General features: G+C 42.4%; 2 protein-coding genes across 3 annotated transcripts; both read left to right on the top strand.

Annotated features, from left to right (window-relative positions):
• Positions 1–150: 150 nt before the first annotated feature.
• LOC121861788 (60S ribosomal protein L29-1-like) lies at positions 151–3,931 on the top strand. 2 transcript variants are annotated; one of them, XM_042359699.1, is made up of 4 exons: positions 151–204; positions 1,465–1,535; positions 1,888–1,936; positions 3,727–3,931. In XM_042359699.1, the coding sequence occupies exons 2-4, from the start codon at positions 1,483–1,485 to the stop codon at positions 3,862–3,864; spliced, it is 240 nt and encodes a 79-aa protein (XP_042215633.1). In that variant the 5' UTR covers positions 151–204; positions 1,465–1,482; the 3' UTR covers positions 3,865–3,931. The 2 variants fall into 2 exon arrangements, with proteins under 2 accessions (XP_042215633.1, XP_042215634.1); XM_042359700.1 differs by lacking the exon at positions 151–204 and adding an exon at positions 240–264.
• Positions 3,932–8,416: 4,485 nt separating this feature from the next.
• On the top strand, positions 8,417–19,046 carry LOC121861802 (serine protease filzig-like). Its single transcript, XM_042359726.1, has 12 exons — positions 8,417–8,629; positions 9,624–9,916; positions 10,077–10,259; positions 10,416–10,671; positions 11,211–11,364; positions 15,510–15,599; positions 15,759–16,042; positions 16,193–17,314; positions 17,566–17,849; positions 17,969–18,151; positions 18,418–18,673; positions 18,789–19,046. The coding sequence occupies exons 1-12, from the start codon at positions 8,417–8,419 to the stop codon at positions 18,957–18,959; spliced, it is 3,489 nt and encodes a 1,162-aa protein (XP_042215660.1). The 3' UTR covers positions 18,960–19,046.
• Positions 19,047–20,694: the final 1,648 nt, after the last annotated feature.

Here is a 20,694-nt window from a genome sequence, read left to right as displayed (position 1 = left end):
ATTACTTCATATATTATAACTTAGCTTTTGAATCTATAAAACATTACTATAATTATAAAATTAATATAAATTCTAATTATAAATAAAAATAGTATAGAAAATTATATTAAATCTTTATTTGTATGAAGTTTATATAATTCATTAAAGATACTCATGTGTTTGTTGACATCCCGTCCTTCGTGTGCTGCCTCCACTGTCGTGCGGGTGAGGATCTAACCTTCATATTTTGTACCGTCAATTATCTTCATCATCCTGTGTTATAAAGTGATGTAGTGCATTTCAATTCGTGTTGTATGGTATATTTTATTTTTTAACATGTACAAATTTACATACATGATTAAAATTTAGGTGATTTTCTGAGATGGAATTTGGTAAACATTGTAAGTTTCAGTTGATATGAAAATCATAATCATAAGTATTTTCTCTAATATACACTTGCCATCTTTTCGAAACATCACTATGGGTTTCCTATATCACGAAGGTTTTGCTGGTTGCCGGAATAATTGATAATAAACAACCTTATGTTAATATTATGGCATATTTCCATATGTATTTTACTCCATCGGTGACTCCTGGTGGATATGTTGTAGTCTGATGTCAGTGTGGTGGAGAGGCCAGGGAAAACACGCTAAGGCTGTGTTTGTAGTGATGTTATGGCGCTTTTTACCGTTTAAATCAGTATGATGAAGCTCAACACCTTTGTATCTTAACGTAGAAGTCTTTTATGCGGGAAAAAAATGGTGAAGGCAACAAGTGTTTGCTAATAATTTACAACAGCGTGACATAATCCTATTAACTGTTAGATTTTAACAGGAATAAACTAATGGCTATTGTTAGACGTGTGTATAATGTATATTACTGGTTTTTTCCTAAATGAGACACCATTTGTGGTGATTAACCCCTTCTTTAAGGTGATGCCACTTTTAGTATTTAATTTATCTCATGCCAAATTGAAGTAAGGTAGTAGAATGAAAGAAAGGGTAAAGTTTTAATTTCGGTCATACCTGTATATAGATATCCAAACTGATTTTTTACATATATGGGTCTTTGTATATTAGTGCACCGTTCTATCTAACTTAACTTAATCAGAGCCCCGCTGGAACACCCCCCCTCCCCACCTGATTACATTGGATTAGGGTTGGGGTGATTTTTTTTTTTTTTTTTTTGTTACACTTCTAATACCCCTAGAAAGAACGGTGCACTGCTATAAATTACCCAGATATAAAGGTCCAAATCATTCAAACTATGTCAAAAACCATTGGTAAAACAAGTTTGGATATCTAACCTTTTTCCTAAGATTCCCCAGATGACCGAAACAAAAATAATGCCAAAGAAAGTGAATCCTCTTTCCCCTTTTAATTTCATACAAAAGTGCACTCTAGAATTTAATTGCAGTGTCTAATATAAATTTTATTTCCGATTTTGTATAGTTTCGTTCCTGCTACAATTAATTTTATTTTTCAGGCAAGAGAGAAATAAAAAATGGCCAAGTCCAAGAATCATACCAATCATAATCAGAACCGCAAGGCTCACCGGTGAGTGTGTTATTGTTGATGGTACGGTACAGCTTCTTGATAGAGCATGCTAACAATGCTCTGTGTTTCTCATTATTGCATGGCAGTGGCTCAGAAAATTAGAGAAATTTTTATGTAGTTATTTTAAGGATTTGCGTGTCTTTAATTTAGTTGATCATTGAGGGTTAGTTGTAGTTCATTCAACTGAAGTTATATAATTGCCAAAAATATATACCTTTGAGTTTTGTTGGGAAGCTTTCATTCTGCCTGCTTTTGCGAAAGTAAATTTCTTATAAATCTTTGTATGACTATACTGAAGTAAAACACTTTCCTTAGACTACAGTAAATATATTAATGGTACCTAATTTTTCAGTAATCCCATTCGCCGTCCCAAGAAGCAAAAGCATCCATCTATGCGTGGGGTGAGTTGTATATTCCTTCTCTTTAGTCCATGTGTATGTGTAAGACTGCTATACTGTACTGAGTGGCACATGAAGAAGGGGACCACATTTTGAAAAGGTATAAGTATAGGATGGCTAATTGAATAATTTATTCATTTATATAATAATAATTAGGGTTACCGTTTGTGTTCGAGGATGGCTGGCTGGCCTTTGGGCCACCAAGGTGTAAAAGCTGTCGCCAACACGACAACTACACACTAAGTTAATGAGCTGCCTGACCCAGTGTTTAGGAATAATCTGAGAAGACCTGACAACTCACCAACTGCACTGGCTATCTATTACCTCAGAATACGATCCACAAATTGATTAGCATCCAGGTCCTCAATCGCTGCTGGGTAGACAGAGGCAAATGGCACAGTTCACCATTATACAGTATAAAGCGTAGCACTTCCTGGGTTATGGATGGGTTTATAAAAGTATTCATGTGTCACTACAACCTTAAAATGCATTGAAGTTTATATTGCTTTGTGTCAACTTAACATGTGCAGAAGACCAAAAGTAAAATTGTGTACTGGCTTGCAATCCTTCTGAACTGCTGTGTATGTGATCAAACCACATGGTTGATATAAGTACAGATAGTACACACATTGTACGTACAGTATATGATGTGTATATGATAAAAGTATTCGTGTAATTGTAGGTACTTCACCCAGTAATGTTTCTTGCTGAATGACCTTTTGTGTTTTATGTGCCTATATTGTTTAGACATTCTATAAGCTCTCAGAGAAATAGGTGCAAGTTCAGGGCAGAGTATGCCAAACCCCCCAAAAAAGTGATCAAGTTTCATGTCTGGAATTACTTTCAAACTTTTCAAGTATATGTCAACTGCAATTCTAATTTACAAAATAATATACTTTATGAAAGATTTGAGCATTCTCGGTATGAAATTTAAGAAAAGTACAGTACAGGTATATGTCAACCGAAAATCTATAAGTACATACAGTACTTTGCAAAATAATTTATTTTACCCAAAAAAATTGCGCTCTAGTCATGAAATTTAAGAATAATGAAAACAATTATTTTAGTTTATTTTCCTCATTTTACAAAAGTGTAAATGAAGAGAAATTGGACTAGCTATTGGGTAATTAACTTGTTATCTGTGTGTGTGATGGTTTGAGTGACGTGTCTACTGTACTTTTCTCCTAAGTTTGAATAAGTTGTATGTTGATTGTAGGAGAATAATAATGCATTGAAAGTTTATTTGTAGACTTGATAACATTGAGTGTGTTAGAGAATATATTGAATTATGTTAATGTACAGGAATTTGCAGAATTTAATAATATAACCATATAACTATGGTTAATTACATGCTTTCCATTCATGATAATATCCAATTTGCAGAATTGTCTATTGTACAGAAGCCTCTTGGTTCCAAACTATTTGGTTGACAGATACTATACATATTTTACTGTAGTAAGACAGACATTGAAAAGAACTTGAAAACTAAAAAGTGTATTAAGCTACAAAATCTGATATCTAAAGAGAATGCATGAACTGTAGACAGAATTAAGTTGTCATTTCGTTTACTAGTTGAACACAACTTATAACTGCAAATTCATCACTCGGTAAGAAATGCTCTCACTCATCTCTTGCAGGCAAATACTATTTTCCAGAGTACTTTTTCATCCCAATTTAATTTTAAATATGGTAGACACATTACTGGGCTATGAAGTATAGAATATAAGGATATTTCCATTATTATTGTAATGTACAGTAACTTATAAATATTGTGTATTTCATTTTCATTACAGGTTGATCCCAAGTTCTTAAGAAATATGAAATTTTCCCGCAAACACAACATCAGTGGCAAGAGACAGCGAGAGATTACGAATCAAAGAGCAGCAAAGCGCGAGAAGCATGCCGCTGCTAATGCCACTGCTGCTGTGTAGCAAGTGACTTGGGATGTCCTTCCTTTCATGTACAAGTGAAAAAATAAATAAAGTTAGGGGGATATTTTGTTTTGTTTTTTAATATCTTTACCTTAAATATGATTTGTATTAGTTTCAGAAACTGGAACAGCGTTACTGTACTGTATTCATTGTCTGCTCGCTGCAGTAGCATTATTACAATTGTACTGTCCTTGCATTATTGATTACTGTACCTAAAAGCCAGCATTTGCTGTAAGATTGTATCTTGCAGGAACATTGTGGGAGGTAAAAAGGGCCAGTTTGTGTTAGGTTTCCTGTACTATACGGTACCTGGAAGTTTTGACTCAATTGGCGAGTGAGTGAAAGTCCCTGCCAGTCACAGTTGCATACATACCTCTGTAGTTGTTGATTTGTTTATGGGAGCAGTGGGATGCCTACTGCATAACATTTACCACTGGCAATTTATACAATGTCTTTGGTGAACTTAAAGAGGTTGCTGTAGGTAGTGTTTAGAAAATTAAACCGAAAGAAATGCCATTTAAAACTGCCTAGAGAATAATTGCTTGGAAAATGTGCACAAATTTAAAGTGGAGGAACACGAAACCAATTAGTTTTGGCTGCTGTATAAAGATTAAAAGGGGTTGGCCTCTGTTAAGTGTGGTTAACTTGAAGACGAACTGATAATGACTGCACAGGGTGACCTGGTATCAAGATAATCTGTGGACAGGTATCATAACATTTAAATGTTTCGTGCTTGAAGCTCAAAGACCAAGTACAGTACTGGGTGATTACAAAATAATGATCACTGCGATTTTAAACACGAAAAACTACAAAGCTATTGCCCCCCCCCCTCAAAAAAAATATATATTTATATATAGAGAGAGAAAGGATATGTTTTATTTTCAAGTTATAGAAATTTTAAAAAAATCTTTTCGCGGTTCTGCTGACATCAAAGCGATAGTATGTTTACTTCCATATTTTTGAGGGCTATTATACGGAACTTTTTTAACAACCTGCCACTGTACAGACATCACACGCTTAAAGACCCTCATTGTTGACGTGCAGTAATAACAACAAACTGCTCAGGTCGCTCTGAAATTTCAGAAGAGCATGATTATCGCAGATGAAGTGTTGCTATCTACCCGGGTATGTTTTCTGTCACATTCAAGTTTCTGGGGGTGTCGCTCACAATTCCCTTCTATATGTACTACTGTATTCATGTCATCTTTTTGTTTGTGCAGACAAGTCTGAGCAAAAGTTTGAGTGTGTGTAACTAGCAGGGTTTAGTAAGTAACAAAATAAGTAAATCTTGTTAGTGAATTAGCTTGCCTCCAACAGTACTATAAAAGAGCAGAACAAAAAGTGCAACTATCATGAGAAATTTGCCCCTTGCATACAAGTAATTAATTTGCGTCATGCTATTGACCCAAAAAAACTCACTCCATGCTGATTCTTTTATACGAATTTGCCAGATATCATACAATTATCACTATCAAAAGACGCCTACGTGAGTATGTACTGTATGCTGCAATGCTGAAATGAATAACATCGGCTGACTTTCTTTAGGCATGAACTACTGGACCGTAAAATATCATTTGTTGAATTATAATTCGTAATAGATATTCTCGACAAAAACTGCGACATTCGAACTAGTTACGAGACTTGCCCGTGACTTTTACAAATTAGCTCATTGCCAGTCAATTGTCTGCTGCTTTTATTTTCGTGCAGAAAAAAAATGTGTGGCAGAGAGGCGAGGAGAAAGTGTTGCGACCTCGGGAAGTTTTACAGGGAAAGAGCAACACAAAACGAGTGTTGCTGCCGTAACCAGGGTAGGTGGTGAGGAGACGGACTGTGAATCAAGAACTATAAACAGTGTATGATCCTTGTTGTGAATGTCAGTATGAATTCTAGTTTTTTGTAGGTCTGTACCTTTATGCCTGCTGTGCATGCAGGAGAGCCAAGTGTACTGCCCATCCGTACTTCTCACCCACACACTGATTAACAGAGTATCCCGTGTGGATAAAACGTGTTTTAAGCTTCACTTACGCATTCATAGGTTAGCCTGTTCGTTCATCAATATACCTGTATGTATATATATATATATATATATATATATATATATATATATATATATATATATATATATATATATATATATATATATATATATATATATATATATATATGCTGATAACCTGGATCACGCGCACCTACTGTACAGTGATTTACTATATATATATATATATATATATATATATATATATATATATATATATATATATATATATATATATATATATATATATATAACCTCTAGTTATTATGTTAAGTTGCTTGAGCATCCATGAGAATATATTCTGTACATATTCTCATTAGTAAAAATGTATTTTAATTTAGTGCGTTATCCACTGAACCGAATTCCAGCGGTAATAATCCAAATGACTGCGAGGAGACCGACGCGCCTGTACAGTACTGGCGTCGTTGTGAGCTCAGTACCTGGGTAGCCTCACCGTGTGGTAACTAGAGATGACTCATATCAAGGATTCTAATATTGTATTAGAATCGCTGCTTAGATGAAGCATTCTTAGTTTTTAATTGTTGTTAGCCATAGTCTCTTTGTTAAACTAGAATTCGCGCTAATATATAAACTTCATAGACGTCATATAGTACTTACCTGGCTGGCAACTGTCGACAATCTACTTCCTACTGCCCGTAACAGTTGAGTACGTCGGCCCGCCCCTGGGCCCAGGAGGAGTATCCCGGCCAAGTGGGAAATCCGAATATCCTTATCCTAAGGCGTGTGTGTAATAACCCCGCCTCAAGGTCACCCATGGGTGTACCCAGCCACCTCCTCGTGTCCCTAACCTTCCATTAATTCTGTTACACAATTTTCCCCGTTGTTCTGTAACATTATTCATGAAGTATAAAGCGGTCAGGTCGTGTAGTGACTCCGAAGCCGAGCGAGAACTAAAATAGAACTGAAGGTGTCACTCAGCAACAAGGATCATTAATACACACTTGTACAATATTCTCAAACAAGATGTGGTATTTCCTGGTCTGGGTTGTGAGGGACCTACTGTATGTGTAGGCCTAAGGAAGAAGATAAGGCCAAATAAGTTACCTGGGAAACCCAAACTTGACCACGGGGATCATCGTGTCCTGGTGGTGGTCGTGGGCCATACTTGTTCTTGTTGTGTATGTCATTTTGTGCATTTTACAGGTATTATATATAAAGAAATCACAGTAAATTATGTTGGGAATGTGACGCTGGATGGCTGGCTCTCCCTTCATTTACCTGTTGTGATTCTTCTTCCATAATAATTGCCTTAAAATATGGGTTCCCCGACACAATAAGACCCCAAAATAGTCAGCTGGTTTATTCCTGTCGCTTCACGCAACCCAATATTACCCATCACCAACACGACAATCACCATACACCATACAACACCATACAACCCAACATAACCCATCACCATACACCACACAACCCAACATAACCCATCACCAACACAACAATCACCATACACCACCAACACCATATTTCCAGGTCATGCACACAAACCACAGACTGCTTCATCTTTCCCCCAGCCAGCACCACCCTCACAACATAACCACTTTCTTTATCCTTCTCTCTTTCTTGCCATCCATCTCTGCATCATATACTGTTATCATTCTCACAGTTCGCATTCTTATATTACGCACTTGATTGTATTAAACACCGTTGTCAAGGAGCTTTAGGGTGACCTTGGTGTAATCTGGACCTCAAACCACTGGGCTGTTACATTAATGCATCTCCTTCTCACGACCACGACACAAACCAGCTAAGGAAGACAATAGTATCCAGTGTGTCAAAGTTACCCACGAACTGATAATATTGAATCAAACTTATATTAAAAAAATAGGACATTTAATGAAGTAATAATTAATGGTACAACTACCCAATGAGTCTTTCTTTTGCAGTTATATCTTGCTACACCTTCAACTACCTACATGGTAATTAGCCTGCCGTGAGAGAACACTAATTAGGTCAGGTAATCATGTGAGTCTTGGGTAGTAGTAATTATTTTGTATTGTGTTAAGATATCTCACAGGTTGCTGGTGAGTACTTGTGTAGCTCCTACCCCCGGCCCCGTCCCCATGCGAGTGTCCCAGGGGAGGGGAGGGGTCTGGACCCTGAAGGGCGCCCCTGGACCTCCTCATATATAAGGATGGAACGTCGTCAGTCTCCTACAGTACAGGACGCCTGTGGAGGAGGAGGTTTGGTGCATTGCTTCTCGTGCTCAGTACACTATTTATTTTAGTATTCATAAACTTATGGTGTGTTGAGTCATGATGTCTACACGTGAGTACTGTTGACTTTGTTATTATTATTTAGTATTCTGATGACATTGGTTCATATATCTTAGTTACATTTAATTTCTAATGATGTCTGAATGAGGTCGCTCTGTGATATATTCTTTACAAAGTATCTTAGAACAAACACATAAACCTTCAGACATTTAATATTTCTTTCTACTTTTGTCCTGGTGTGTGTGTGTGTGTGTGTGTGTGTACAGGTAGATGGTGTGTGCTGATGGCTACACTGGTGGTGCTAACAGCTACCTGCGCCCAGGAATGGTCATGGGGATCCTCTAACGCTGCTGCTCTGGAGGCTGGCAGGTCCCCCAGGGTGACGGGGCTACGCGAGCAGCTCCCCGTCCTCGTCAGCAGCGAGGGGGGCGTGTCAGAGATGGAGGAGACGGAGCCCAGGAGCTTTGGCCTCTGTAGGCTTGGTGTCGGTGTCAATGTAAGTTTGTGTACACAGATGAACAAACTCCGTGTACATGTTGCTAGTCCTCATTCTCTGTTATGTTGATGACGTGGTGTGTCTAAGAGAAGGTTCAACTGCCTCAACAGAAGCCTTGGTCTAGATGCAACAATAGGGTCGACGACTCGGTGTTTACCTCATGTCTTTTGTATCATTTCAGTGCCCGTCAAGGCCCGCCGATGCTGCTCCACCCAGTGAGAGGGTCGAGAGGCCCCACCTCGCCCACCCTCACCTCCGTCCCTCCCCCCCACACACAGGTGCTCCTCAACTAACACCGACCACAGTACAACAACACATTCACATCCACACTCACGCTCATCACAACCAAGAGACGCAAGACGAGGTAAACCCGACACAGGTGACTTCTCAGCTGCCAGCCTACCGTGAGGACTGCCGCTGTATGATCGCCTCCCACTGTTCTGCCCACGACGTAGTGTCTCGCCGTTCTCCTGACGATTACAACGGCCTCATAGTTCCTCGCTCTCGGTCGGTAAAAATTATCTCAAATTCCTCTGATGACGCCATTCCTTCTAAACCAAGTAGGAAGCAGGAGGAGGACTACACCAGCAGTAGGGGAGGCAGCGTCCGCGTCAGGAGAGACTCATTCCCCTCAGCCACCACCCAGGGAGTACGTGTTTACCACTATAACTCATCGCCTTAATTATTTTGTTTTATAGCTACTAGAAGCAGGGTTCACACACGGTGTATACTGTAAGGCATTGTAAGTCAACACATGAGACATCTGCAAGCAAGAAATTCATGTTAGTTTAATTTTAATTGCCGAGACATGGAACCTTAAATGAGACGTTTTGATGCACTTTACTGGACTAAATGTTTAATGTGCTAGACGCGTTAATTATGGAGACGATTTTCTCGAATAAATTTCAAGGAGTAAAATAAGAATGACTAATTACATAAATAACCCAGATAAAGTGAACACAAAGTTGGTAAAGTTATACGTACTTGTGTGCAGCGTGAGGGGGACGGCTACCTGCCTGGTGAGGGCGGCTGTGAGGCGGGGCTCGTGTGTTGCAGGAGTCCCCACATCCCCAGACCTCTCCACGAGCTCATCTGCGGCCGTCGTCACTCCCAAGGCGTTCTGGCCCGAATCAAGAACCCACACTTCGTCAAGGGCAACACAAAGTTCGGGGAGTACCCCTGGCAGGCGGCCATCCTGAAGGCAGACGAGGGTGAAGTTGTGTATGTGTGCGGAGCTGCGCTTACTGATCACCGCCACGTCGTGACAGCTGCACACTGCGTCAGTCGGTCAGTATTGTTGTGGTAGACTGAACCCTACCTGTTATAGTCTGATTATTGGTTCATCTTATAGCATGTTTGTGAAGAAAAATTATTAGTCAAACTGTAAGTAAGCGAATGAAGGAGAAGTTACGGAGACACGGCAGGAGATTGACACTTTGGTCTACAGGCTACAGGCGTCGCAGCTGAGGGTTCGTCTGGGTGAGTGGGACGTGAGGACACACACCGAGTTCTACGGCCACCTGGAGCTCTTGGTCGCTGCCGTCCACACACACCCGCACTTCTACGCCGGCAACCTCCACAACGACATCGCCGTCATCACCCTCCAGATTACCGTCGACTTCTCCGCCTTGTGAGTAACACACTCACCAGGGGTCACCACCATAAGTAAGGACTTGGTGTTTCTGCAGCAGTGAGTAAAGTTGGAAGGTGTAGACTGTAGAGTGTCACATAACTTGGCAGTTGTAAGATTGATAAACCTCCCACTCAACACATCTCTCCCCCACAGCCCACACATCTCGCCCGTGTGTCTGCCAGACAGCTACAGCAGCTTCGTGGGTCAGCGGTGCCACTCTACCGGGTGGGGGAAGGACGCCTTCGGCAGCGAGGGCAAGTACCAGACCATACTGCAGGAGGTGGAGGTGCCCGTGCTGGACCACAACAACTGCCAGGAGGCCCTTAGGCACACCCGCCTGGGCCCTGACTTCACCCTTCACCCGGGGATGGTGTGCGCGGGAGGTGAAGGAGGGAGAGACGCCTGCACGGTGAGTGTTTGTTCAGGTGGCGGTGAGTACAGCTGACGTGACACCAACACCGCCCAACAATAGTCGACACAGTCTCAGACAACTGTCAGTACACACAACAACGGGTTCACTTGAGATCAGTTGACAAACAGCGACTAATTTACCAGTAGTTAGACTTAAGTAACGGTGGTAAACCAGCAATGTTCACTAGACGTTATGAAACACCCAACAGTCATATTTTTTTTCTTATAGAATATAAGTAAAGACGCATATGGCGGCAACGCAACATTTTGTTCATTTTATGAAAGGATAATTATTAACACCCTGGCAGCCGCTGTTTGAGGTAGCTGGTCATTAATACGTGAAGAAGAGGCGGTAGGGGCGACCATACAGGGGTGAGGTCTGTCAGCATTAATGGGAGTTACTTGTCAGCATACATTTATTAGTTGAGGGAGATGATAAAATATAAATCAATTTTTGGTCTTTTTTTATTAATTAAATCACCTTTTACGGTTGTTTTAATAATCTGAAATAATTAAACGTTGTTTCTCCTGTGTCAGGGTGACGGAGGCGGCCCCCTGGTGTGCTCGGGTCCTGAAGGCAGGTTCCAACTGGCTGGCCTGGTGTCCTGGGGCGTCGGCTGTGGCCAACCAGGCGTCCCCGGCGTCTACGTCGACGTCGCTTACTACCTGGAGTGGCTTCTTGCCACGTCCGGCCTGATCTGAAGTTCAACACCAAGAATAACTTCTACGTAAACTGTATTAAACACCCTCTTGTGATAAAAAACCCACTAAATCAAATACGTAAATTTGACAAAAAAATAGTCATGGACAATGAAGCTAAAATTTTTATATCATCGTGTTTTTGTTATTACCCTAAATACTGAACTGTGAGAGATCCACGATGTAAACAATAAGTCCCAGCCAGTGTGTTGGTGATGTCACTCTACCTAAGTCTCTTACTCCTTCTAAAAGTGACTCTAAGCGTTACAGGTCTGTTCCTGGTCTACGGTGAAGAAAAGATCACTGGTCACAGCTGATCCTCACCACACACACTGCGACACACCTGCCTGATGTCACTACCATCCTGTAAATCAAGTCACATGAGCGTAATATATTCACCAATAGCAGTGCACATACAGGTAGTGTAATTTATACATTTCTGTATAACAAGTAAGAACAGTAGAAAGAACTCACATCCCCAAGGTGTCCCAGTGCCACAGACTGAAGACACTTGAAGCGGAACTGAATGGGTGACACACTTGAGTACATCATTACTACAGGTGATTTTCCCATCAGTAAATTGGGATTACCTGAATAATGAGTAATTAGTCCCTAACTTATTTCACCTTTAGATTAACCACCCTGAACCTAACCTAACCTAACCTAACCTAACCATCTAGACTACAGAGACTAGATCCGTGCAGGAGGTGAACTCGAGCAGCACCACGACAGGAGTGAGGGAGGGTTGTAGCCGCCCGTAGAATTAGTGGGCTCCTGTAAGGTGTTCAGAGGTGGGCGTGATACTGTTTTATACAACCTCTGTGTGTGTGTGTGTGTGTGTGTGTCAAGGAGTCTCTAAACAATTTCTGCTTAATATAGAGTAGAAAGTTGACTGACATTCTGAGTTAATCGACAGGGTAGAGTATACAGTATTTTTTCCAGGGCCTCAATCGACTCTTCCAGCCCCCCCCACCCCTTAGCTACGGGTTGGTTAATGTATATTTGTATATGTATGGGTGTATATATAGAGGTAGGAATGTATGGTGAACTTAATACTCCTCCCCATTGACGTCACGGATAACAACAAAGTCGTCATTTTAAGTCGTTTCCTACAATCAGCATTAATTATACTTCTCTTATAGGAAATAATTATCTTGGCGTCTTGGATTTTCCTATATCTGGCCTTCCTGTTTCCTGGGCTTTATGTTCCTTGGGCTTCCTGTTCCCTTGGCTTTATGTTCCTTGGGTTTTATATTCCTTGACCCTCCTGTTCCCTGGGCTTTATGTTCCTTGACCTTCCTGTTCCCTTGGCTTTATGTTCCTTGACCATCCTGTTCCCTAGGGCTTTATGTTCCTTGAGTTTTATATTCCTTGACCTTCCTGTTCCCTAGGGCTTTATGTTCCTTGAGTTTTATATTCCTTGACCATCCTGTTCCCTGGGCTTTATGTTCCTTGGGTTTTATATTCCTTGACCATCCTGTTCCCTGGGCTTTATGTTCCTTGAGTTTTATATTCCTTGACCTTCCTGTTCCCTGGGCTGTATACTCCTTGGTGGTTCGTGACAACATAACACAAGATAACAAGAGGCAAATATTTTTTACAGCTTTATAGAAGACAAAGTTTTCGGCATTGGTAAGTGAGGGTCATGATAGGTGAGGAGATGAGGGGTAATAGTGAGGGTGAGGGAGGTATAGGGAGGGAGGGACAGTGACAAGGGTGAGTGGGAGGGGGAGGGGGGTAGGGTAAGGGACAGGTGACAGGTGAGAGATGAAAGTGAAAGAGGAACAAGGTAAGTGAGAGCTGACACAGTACATTCTTCCAGGTAAGGTACTACACCCCTTGACCCTCACCTCCACACTCGTCAAGGTCACACACACACACACACGTCTTCTGAGTGTCTTAAGACTTCTCACATTCTCTTTCTCTTCTCCTCTTATTTATACTTATTCTTAATTCTGTTTCTTCACTTTCTACTTCAATTATTACCAATATTTTCCCTTTATCAATTACGTCACTCTTCCATTCGGTGATCTTTGGAAATTTAATTCTTTACTTGAATTTTTTTTTATATATAAACTAATTCCGAAATTTAACTCTCCCAATAAACACAAATTTGTTCTTTATATAAATTTCAAGATGGTTAATTCACTCTACAAACACCTAACCTAACCTAACCAATATATCACATTTCCCTACACTGCCTACGTATAATGTATACCCTATGTTGTGTGTATACATGCTGGGGTAGTGTATATTATTTTGTATATGAGAATTTAACTGGAGAGCTATCTACTGTCTCTCTCTCTCTCTCTGTCTCTCTGTCTCTCTCTGTCTGTCTCTCTCTCTCTCTCTCTCTCTCTCTCTCTCTCTCTCTCTCTCTCTCTCTCTCTCTGTCTCTCTCTCTGTCTCTCTCTCTGTCTCTCTCTCTGTCTCTATCTCTCTCTCTCTGTCTCTCTCTGTCTCTCCTCTCTCTGTCTCTCTCTCTCTGTCTCTCTCTCTCTCTCTCTCTCTCTCTCTGTCTCTCTCTCTCTGTCTCTCTCTCTCTGTCTCTCTGTCTCTCTCTCTCTCTCTGTCTCTCTCTCTGTCTCTCTCTCTCTCTCTCTCTACGTATATATTTATCCATCCATCTGTTTCTCGCTCTCTCTCTCTATCTATCTATCCATCCGTCCATCTCCATCCATCCATCTATCTCTCTGTCTCAACGTCCCTACCACACCTCCCCTCTCCCGGCCCGCTGTTCACTTACACACCAGACAACTCAGCGTGACGTAATTCGGCCGCATTAGCTTGTGAAAGGAGTTTAGAACGATAGCAAACAATAGAGAAGACAATAGAACTAATGAGAGACTATTGAAGAGGTTAATAAGAGACTCAGTGGGTTAAATAAGAGATGATAGGTAGATTGTGTAATAGGGAAATGAGATAGAAAGGGAGAGTGAGTATAAATGATGTAGTGTTTGAGGATCACTTGAAGATTAATCACCCTAAACCTAATCTAACCTAACCTGACCTAATCTAACCTGACCTAACCAAACCAAATCTAACCTAACTAAACCTAACCTAACACTTCCAGATATAGTGTTAGGTTAAATAAATTAATCTTCAGTTAAAATAAGCTAGGGTGTTTAATATGCCGAAGATCCGTGTTAATATTGGCTGGACAAGAGTTGATGACACACACACACGAACCAGGTCACCATCCCTCGCTGCCTTACCTCACCTCCGCCACGCAGGAAATATCTGTAAGCATGAGAACATTGACTGGCATTAGCTCAAGGTCGCCCTGACATAATTCAAGGAACTACGTGCTTAAAGGAGATTATCACGTCATATACTCTCTTCTTATTTCAGTATACATAAAATTATCGAAAATATACCCACATTTTAATAATATAATCATTTAAAATATTGGAATCGTTTCTGAAGATCTTGGGTATATTATGTTACAATAAAGAGGGATACGTGCCTAAACTTTAATTTGGAAATACAACTGATGTGTTTGTTATGTTATTGATAATATGTTCAGCTATGGTAAAATTGGTTAGGTTAGATTAGGTCTCATTTAAGACATTGTGTACTATTATAATATGACCAAACTTTACCAAAACAACCAACCAATCAATCAACAAATGAGTACTGTAGGTCCTGCCTTTAGCACCCGCAGCCTCACACCGCCCCTAGAGAAGGAGGGTGAGGCGGTGTACCAGAGGGTTAGATTAGTGGCGATATTATTCATTTATAATCTGTGTTGTGATTATCTACATGGTTGTCCCTATATATAAAACCATCTAAAATTCTTTATCTCTGTCTAAGAATTGGTTTAGGAAGTATTTTTAAAGGTTAGGCTTCCATTCACTAATATCTTGTCACTCTATGTTGACCTGTAGATGACCATCAACCAAACACTCTTAGTTTTTAATTACGATCGGAAAATATCTCTTCTCGTCTCCCTCCTCCCTCCCTCTCTCCTTCCCGACTGATATAACTCCTTTCCTTCCTATGTTCCTTCCGTAACTCACCTGACCTTCGGGGATGACCCACGCGTTAGAGTTTGGGAATTCAGAAGGAGGAGGAGTGGAGGAAGGTCGCGGTCAGATGCCGTATAAAACTGGGAGGCGACCGGTGTGCTGCCACAAGCTGCCGAGTGCACCTCACGCTCACACCTCACCTCACTGTGTGTCTTATTAACTTATTACTACCAGTCTCAGAAGAAGATGATGATGGGAAGTGAGTAATAATAACACCATAAAGTTATTTCATCATTCAACTCACAAACGTTTTCACAATAGACGTATGTTTCTAACTTCCTGATCAAAGTCGTTATCTGTTAGTATTGCCGGTATACAGTAACGCTCAACGTGTGTTTAAAGTTTATCATGTGTTCAGGAGTGTGGCGGCCGCTGCTGTTCCTGCTGGGTGTTGAAGCTCTCCTGACTGCCGGAGTTCACGCCAACGACGACTGGTCATGGGGCGAAGATTCCCCCCAGGTGTCCTTAACTTCGACTGTGTCCACCAGCCCGTCCCCCAGCGACGCCGATGTCGACCAAGAATCCCTCGTTGAGTCTGATATTCCCAACAAGGATGATGTCGAGCCTCAGGAAGTAGAGGGAAGAAATGCTCGATTTTTGGGTCTGGGAGAGAGGATCTGTGCCCTCGGTATCGGTGCACTTGTGAGTATTGAAAAAAAATTGTTTACTGTCTTGTTTTAATGTCTGTTGTATTGCCTGACACTAGTATGAAAATTGTTCTTCAAGAGTTTACTGCAATGGTTTAGGTCATAGCACATTAGAGGTTGTAGTTACTCCTTCATCTCCCCACAGTGTAAGAAGAAGTACCCGTCAGCTGTAGAGTCTCACTATCAAGCACCGTCCACCAGCACCTACGCCTCCCTCCCCTATGACGTCGACCACAGCCAACACAACACCTTCCTCCCGCCAGTTCAAGGGTCTCACATAGGCTTCAAACCTTTCTTTATTCCTCCTAAGCCATTTGTCGATCCCTCAAACCTCAACCCATCACATGATATTATTCAGCCTCACAACCACCCAAAACAACCCCGCCCCACTTATGCTGCACCTAAGCCAACCTATGGTGTCCCAACACCCACTTATGCTGCACCTAAACCAACTTATGGTGTCCCAACACCCACTTATGCTGCACCTAAGCCAACCTATGGTGCCCCAACACCCACTTATGCTGCACCTAAACCAACTTATGGTGTCCCAACACCCACTTATGCTGCACCTAAGCCAACCTATGGTGCCCCAACACCCACTTATGCTGCACCTAAACCAACTTATGGTGTCCCAACACCCACGTACACAGATGGTCAAGTGACGCCCACCTCTGTAGTACAACACCTCCACACTCACACCCACATTTACCAGGGAGTTGGCGACGCCGATGTCAGTCCCGCTGGCACACAGGTGGCGGTGAGTGGCATCAGTGTAGTGCCACCTGTCACAATCCAGGAGACCACCGACGTCCACGGCCCCTCACCACACCTCCCCGTCCACGGCCCCTCACCACACCTCCCCGTCCAACGCCCGTCACCACACCTCCCCGTCCACGGCCCCTCACCACACCTCCCAGGAAACATCGTGGAGGTAGAAACTCCTCCATACTTCGAGGACTGCCAGTGTGTGCTCGCCTCCGCTTGTGCCGTCTATGACATCATACCCCGGAACGGACAGGTAGACATCAGCGCCCTCATCGACGCTCGTTCTCGTGGCTCAGATATTTTATCCAACGCCACAGACGTCGAGGACGAGGTGACCACCACAGTTGCCCCAGATGATGAAGTCACCAGTCAAAATTCAACCAACCTAGAGGATGCTGCCGCCGTGACGGACACAGACGACGACTCCCGCGTCAGGAGAGATACACTGGGGGCTGCCCACCTGCATCACCCTGCTACCCACAGCGACACTTTCCCCCAGCAGGTACAGTACCTCATTACTACTGATAAAAATATCTATATAAGACCAGTAAATTGACATCAAATTTTTTTCTATATAATGTGAATATTCTATCAAGAAACTAAATAAGTCCTGTGTTACCGTTTGTCTGAATATTAATTTTATTATGGATTGTCACGACACTACAGTGAGTGAAGGAAAAAGAAAGGTTATAGTTCTGTGTACATCTTAACAACAAATATATTATCAAGTGCTCATTTTCCACTTGTTTCCAGCAACAACTCGGCGGCTACACTCCTGGTGTAAGTGACTGCGGCGCTAACTATGTGTGTTGCCGCACCCCCGTCAGTCCCCAGCCACGCCAGCAACTCTCCTGTGGTCGTCGACACTCCAGCGGCGTCCTGGGGCGCGTTAAGACACCACAGTACGTGAAGGGCAACACGGAGTTCGGGGAGTACCCCTGGCATGTGGCCATCCTCAAGCCTAACGACGACTACGTGTGTGGCGGCGCTCTGATCGACGACCAGCACGTCCTGACAGCCGCCCACTGTGTTGACGGGTTAGTTAACCTGTACATTATTCCAGCTTTCTTGTGCGTTATAGTGTAGTATGTGTAGAGGAACGTTGACTCAAGTGTCTTGTTATTCATAGTTTTCTCTTCTTCTTTCTCTTTTATAGACTGACCCATCAGCCGCTGAAGGTCCGTCTGGGTGACTGGGATGTGTACGGACCCACCGAGTTCTATAATCACTTGGAATTTGAGGCAGAGCTCGTGGTGGTCCACCCAGAGTACTACGGCGGCAACCTCCGTAATGACATCGCCGTGATCAAGATGAACCGCTACGTCGACCTTCAGTCTAAGTAAGTTATACTGGTGACAAAATCCCTAAACTTTGTTCCATAGACAGAAAGATTTTCAACAAGTGCTCCATGATTTATTATTAACTTTAATGAAGTAAAGACCAGTTTCTTCAGTTACTATTTGTATTGATTCTGTAACAGATATGTCACACGTTACCTTATTAGATAAGTCAAGTGAACTTTGTTAATCGCTGGATAACTACAAAAGTTGCCTTTTGAGATAATTGTAACAGTGAGAGTAACAATGACACATCTCTCCCCCACAGCCCACACATCTCGCCCGTGTGTCTGCCAGACAGCTACAGCAGCTTCGTGGGTCAGCGGTGCCACTCTACCGGGTGGGGGAAGGACGCCTTCGGCAGCGAAGGCGAGTACCAGACCATACTGCAGGAGGTAGAGGTGCCCGTGGTGGACCACTACCAGTGCCAACAGGCCCTCAGAAGCACCCGCCTGGGGCCCAGCTTCAACCTCCCGCAGGGCATGTTGTGTGCCGGCGGCGAGGAAGGTCGTGACACCTGTCAGGTAAGGTTCCTCTCCCTGATCACTCGCCTACACCTGACAAATATGGCTACACTTGCAGGGATTCCTCTGCCCTCCTGCCTGCATCCACCTCATAACTTTGTTTCTCTTGTGCCAGGGTGACGGAGGCGGCCCCCTGGTGTGCTCGGGTCCTGAAGGCAGGTTCCAACTGGCTGGCCTGGTGTCCTGGGGCGTCGGCTGTGGCCAACCAGGCGTCCCCGGCGTCTACGTCGACGTCGCTTACTACCTGGAGTGGCTTCACCAGGTGGGAGTCACCATCGCCCACTGACGTCCACCTGTTGTGTCGAGGCTGCTGGTCTTCAGCTCATCAACATGATGCTTTGTTATATTTATATAAATAAATAATTTAAATTAATCCTGCATTATCAATTTACATCTCTCTTCCTTATGTCTTAGTAATATGTTTATCTATTCTTTGTGATAATCAAAACATTATTTTCAAAACGCCTTTAATTTAAGTGAGTGGAAAGATAAACAGATCTCACAGGAAATTTGAACCACCCAAGTTTAAGGAAGAGTTACCCCGGGGGAGCCAGGAGGAGACGCCCCTGGGATCACTCTCTATCAAGTTTGTGTTACATGAGTTATACACGTCAGGTCGTGACCAACTGTGTGAGCCAAGACTCTCATTTGAAAAACACAACAAAAGATTCCCACAACATTACAAAGAAATTTGTATGTGAGAAGTTGTGAGCGACGGAGCTGCTCAACAACAGGTCATCGGTGGCGTTAAACACACATTGAAATAAAATCCCTCACACGCAAGTAAACAAGATCAATCAGGTCAGCAGAGGCGAGTTTTGAACGACCTGAACGGAGATAAATGCGAGCACATCTTTAACACCTGTCAACACCTTTACTGTACAGTGTTGTGGTGTAATCAGTGATGTATTGTTCCTGCTGTAAGATTCTGCGTTTAGTTTTTGTTTTGAGAGAGAGAGAGAGAGAGAGAGAGAATAGGGGGAGGGAGGGGGGTATCCTTCTCAACTTCTTCATAAAACAATCTACTCCAACACGCTACCTTTATTTAATTAAGTGATGATGCAAGTCTTTCTACGGGATTACTAAAGGAAATTCAACAGTTAAATGAATTATCGCAATTTTAGTCCCGTAGTGAGCGCTTATCACTCTTCTTTTGGTTAATTATTGTCTTGGAATAAGTGTCCTGATGCCACCAGCCCTGAGTGTGTGGAGTAATGACAAACTCATCATATTTAACACAAGTATAGATGAAGACGTGGATACACAAGCCTCCTTCAGAATACTGCCTAATGTATAAATAATAACTATAATAATGTAATTATCTATATAACTATGATATACAAAGATACTAATAATTTTAGTTACTTTTATGAACGTAAGTATGATTATAAGTGTTAGTATAATGTAATGTAATAAGGAAAACTGTCAACATAAATTTAGGTAGAATCTGGAGGTTATAGAGGGCAGCACCGAGAGCGTTTTGTTCTCAGCTCTCGGGTGTGTTTTGGTGTTTGTGTGGCTCTTGTGGTGTTGTGACTGGTATTGACGGTGTTATGGTTGACACTGGTGGTATAGGAGTATACAGCGACCACCTGTTGTCGTGTGTGGTGTCAGTGATCAGGTATTACCGAATCTATTACAAAGTTCTCTCATCAATGACCCCGACCGGAGTTGGCTATATATGTCCTTTTAGCTCGGAAACTCGCGACCCTTCCGGATAGAGTGTTTTAAGGTCAAATTGACTCTTTCTGACCAGCTGGTGTGTGTGAGCCCCGTGTTTATTGATATTCCTGGCCAAGTGTGTCCTCACCCACCACACAAACTAGCTAACTACCGTCAACTGCCTCACTCGCTCGTTACTCGCGTGTACCAGACCTTTATTGGGCGACACAACCAGTGAGTATGTTTGTGTGTTGGTGATGTGCTTGTCTCTGTGTGTTGGAGGTGTGTCTGTATCTGTTGTAGGCACTGACAGGCACACCTCCCAACTTCACTAGGACCTTCCTTAACCTTCTCCCTTT

Source organism: Homarus americanus, unplaced genomic scaffold (genome assembly GCF_018991925.1).
Source record: "Homarus americanus isolate GMGI-L3 unplaced genomic scaffold, GMGI_Hamer_2.0 scaffold8148, whole genome shotgun sequence".
Taxonomy (NCBI): domain Eukaryota; kingdom Metazoa; phylum Arthropoda; class Malacostraca; order Decapoda; family Nephropidae; genus Homarus; species Homarus americanus.
This window is presented reverse-complemented; position numbering and strand designations above follow the sequence as displayed.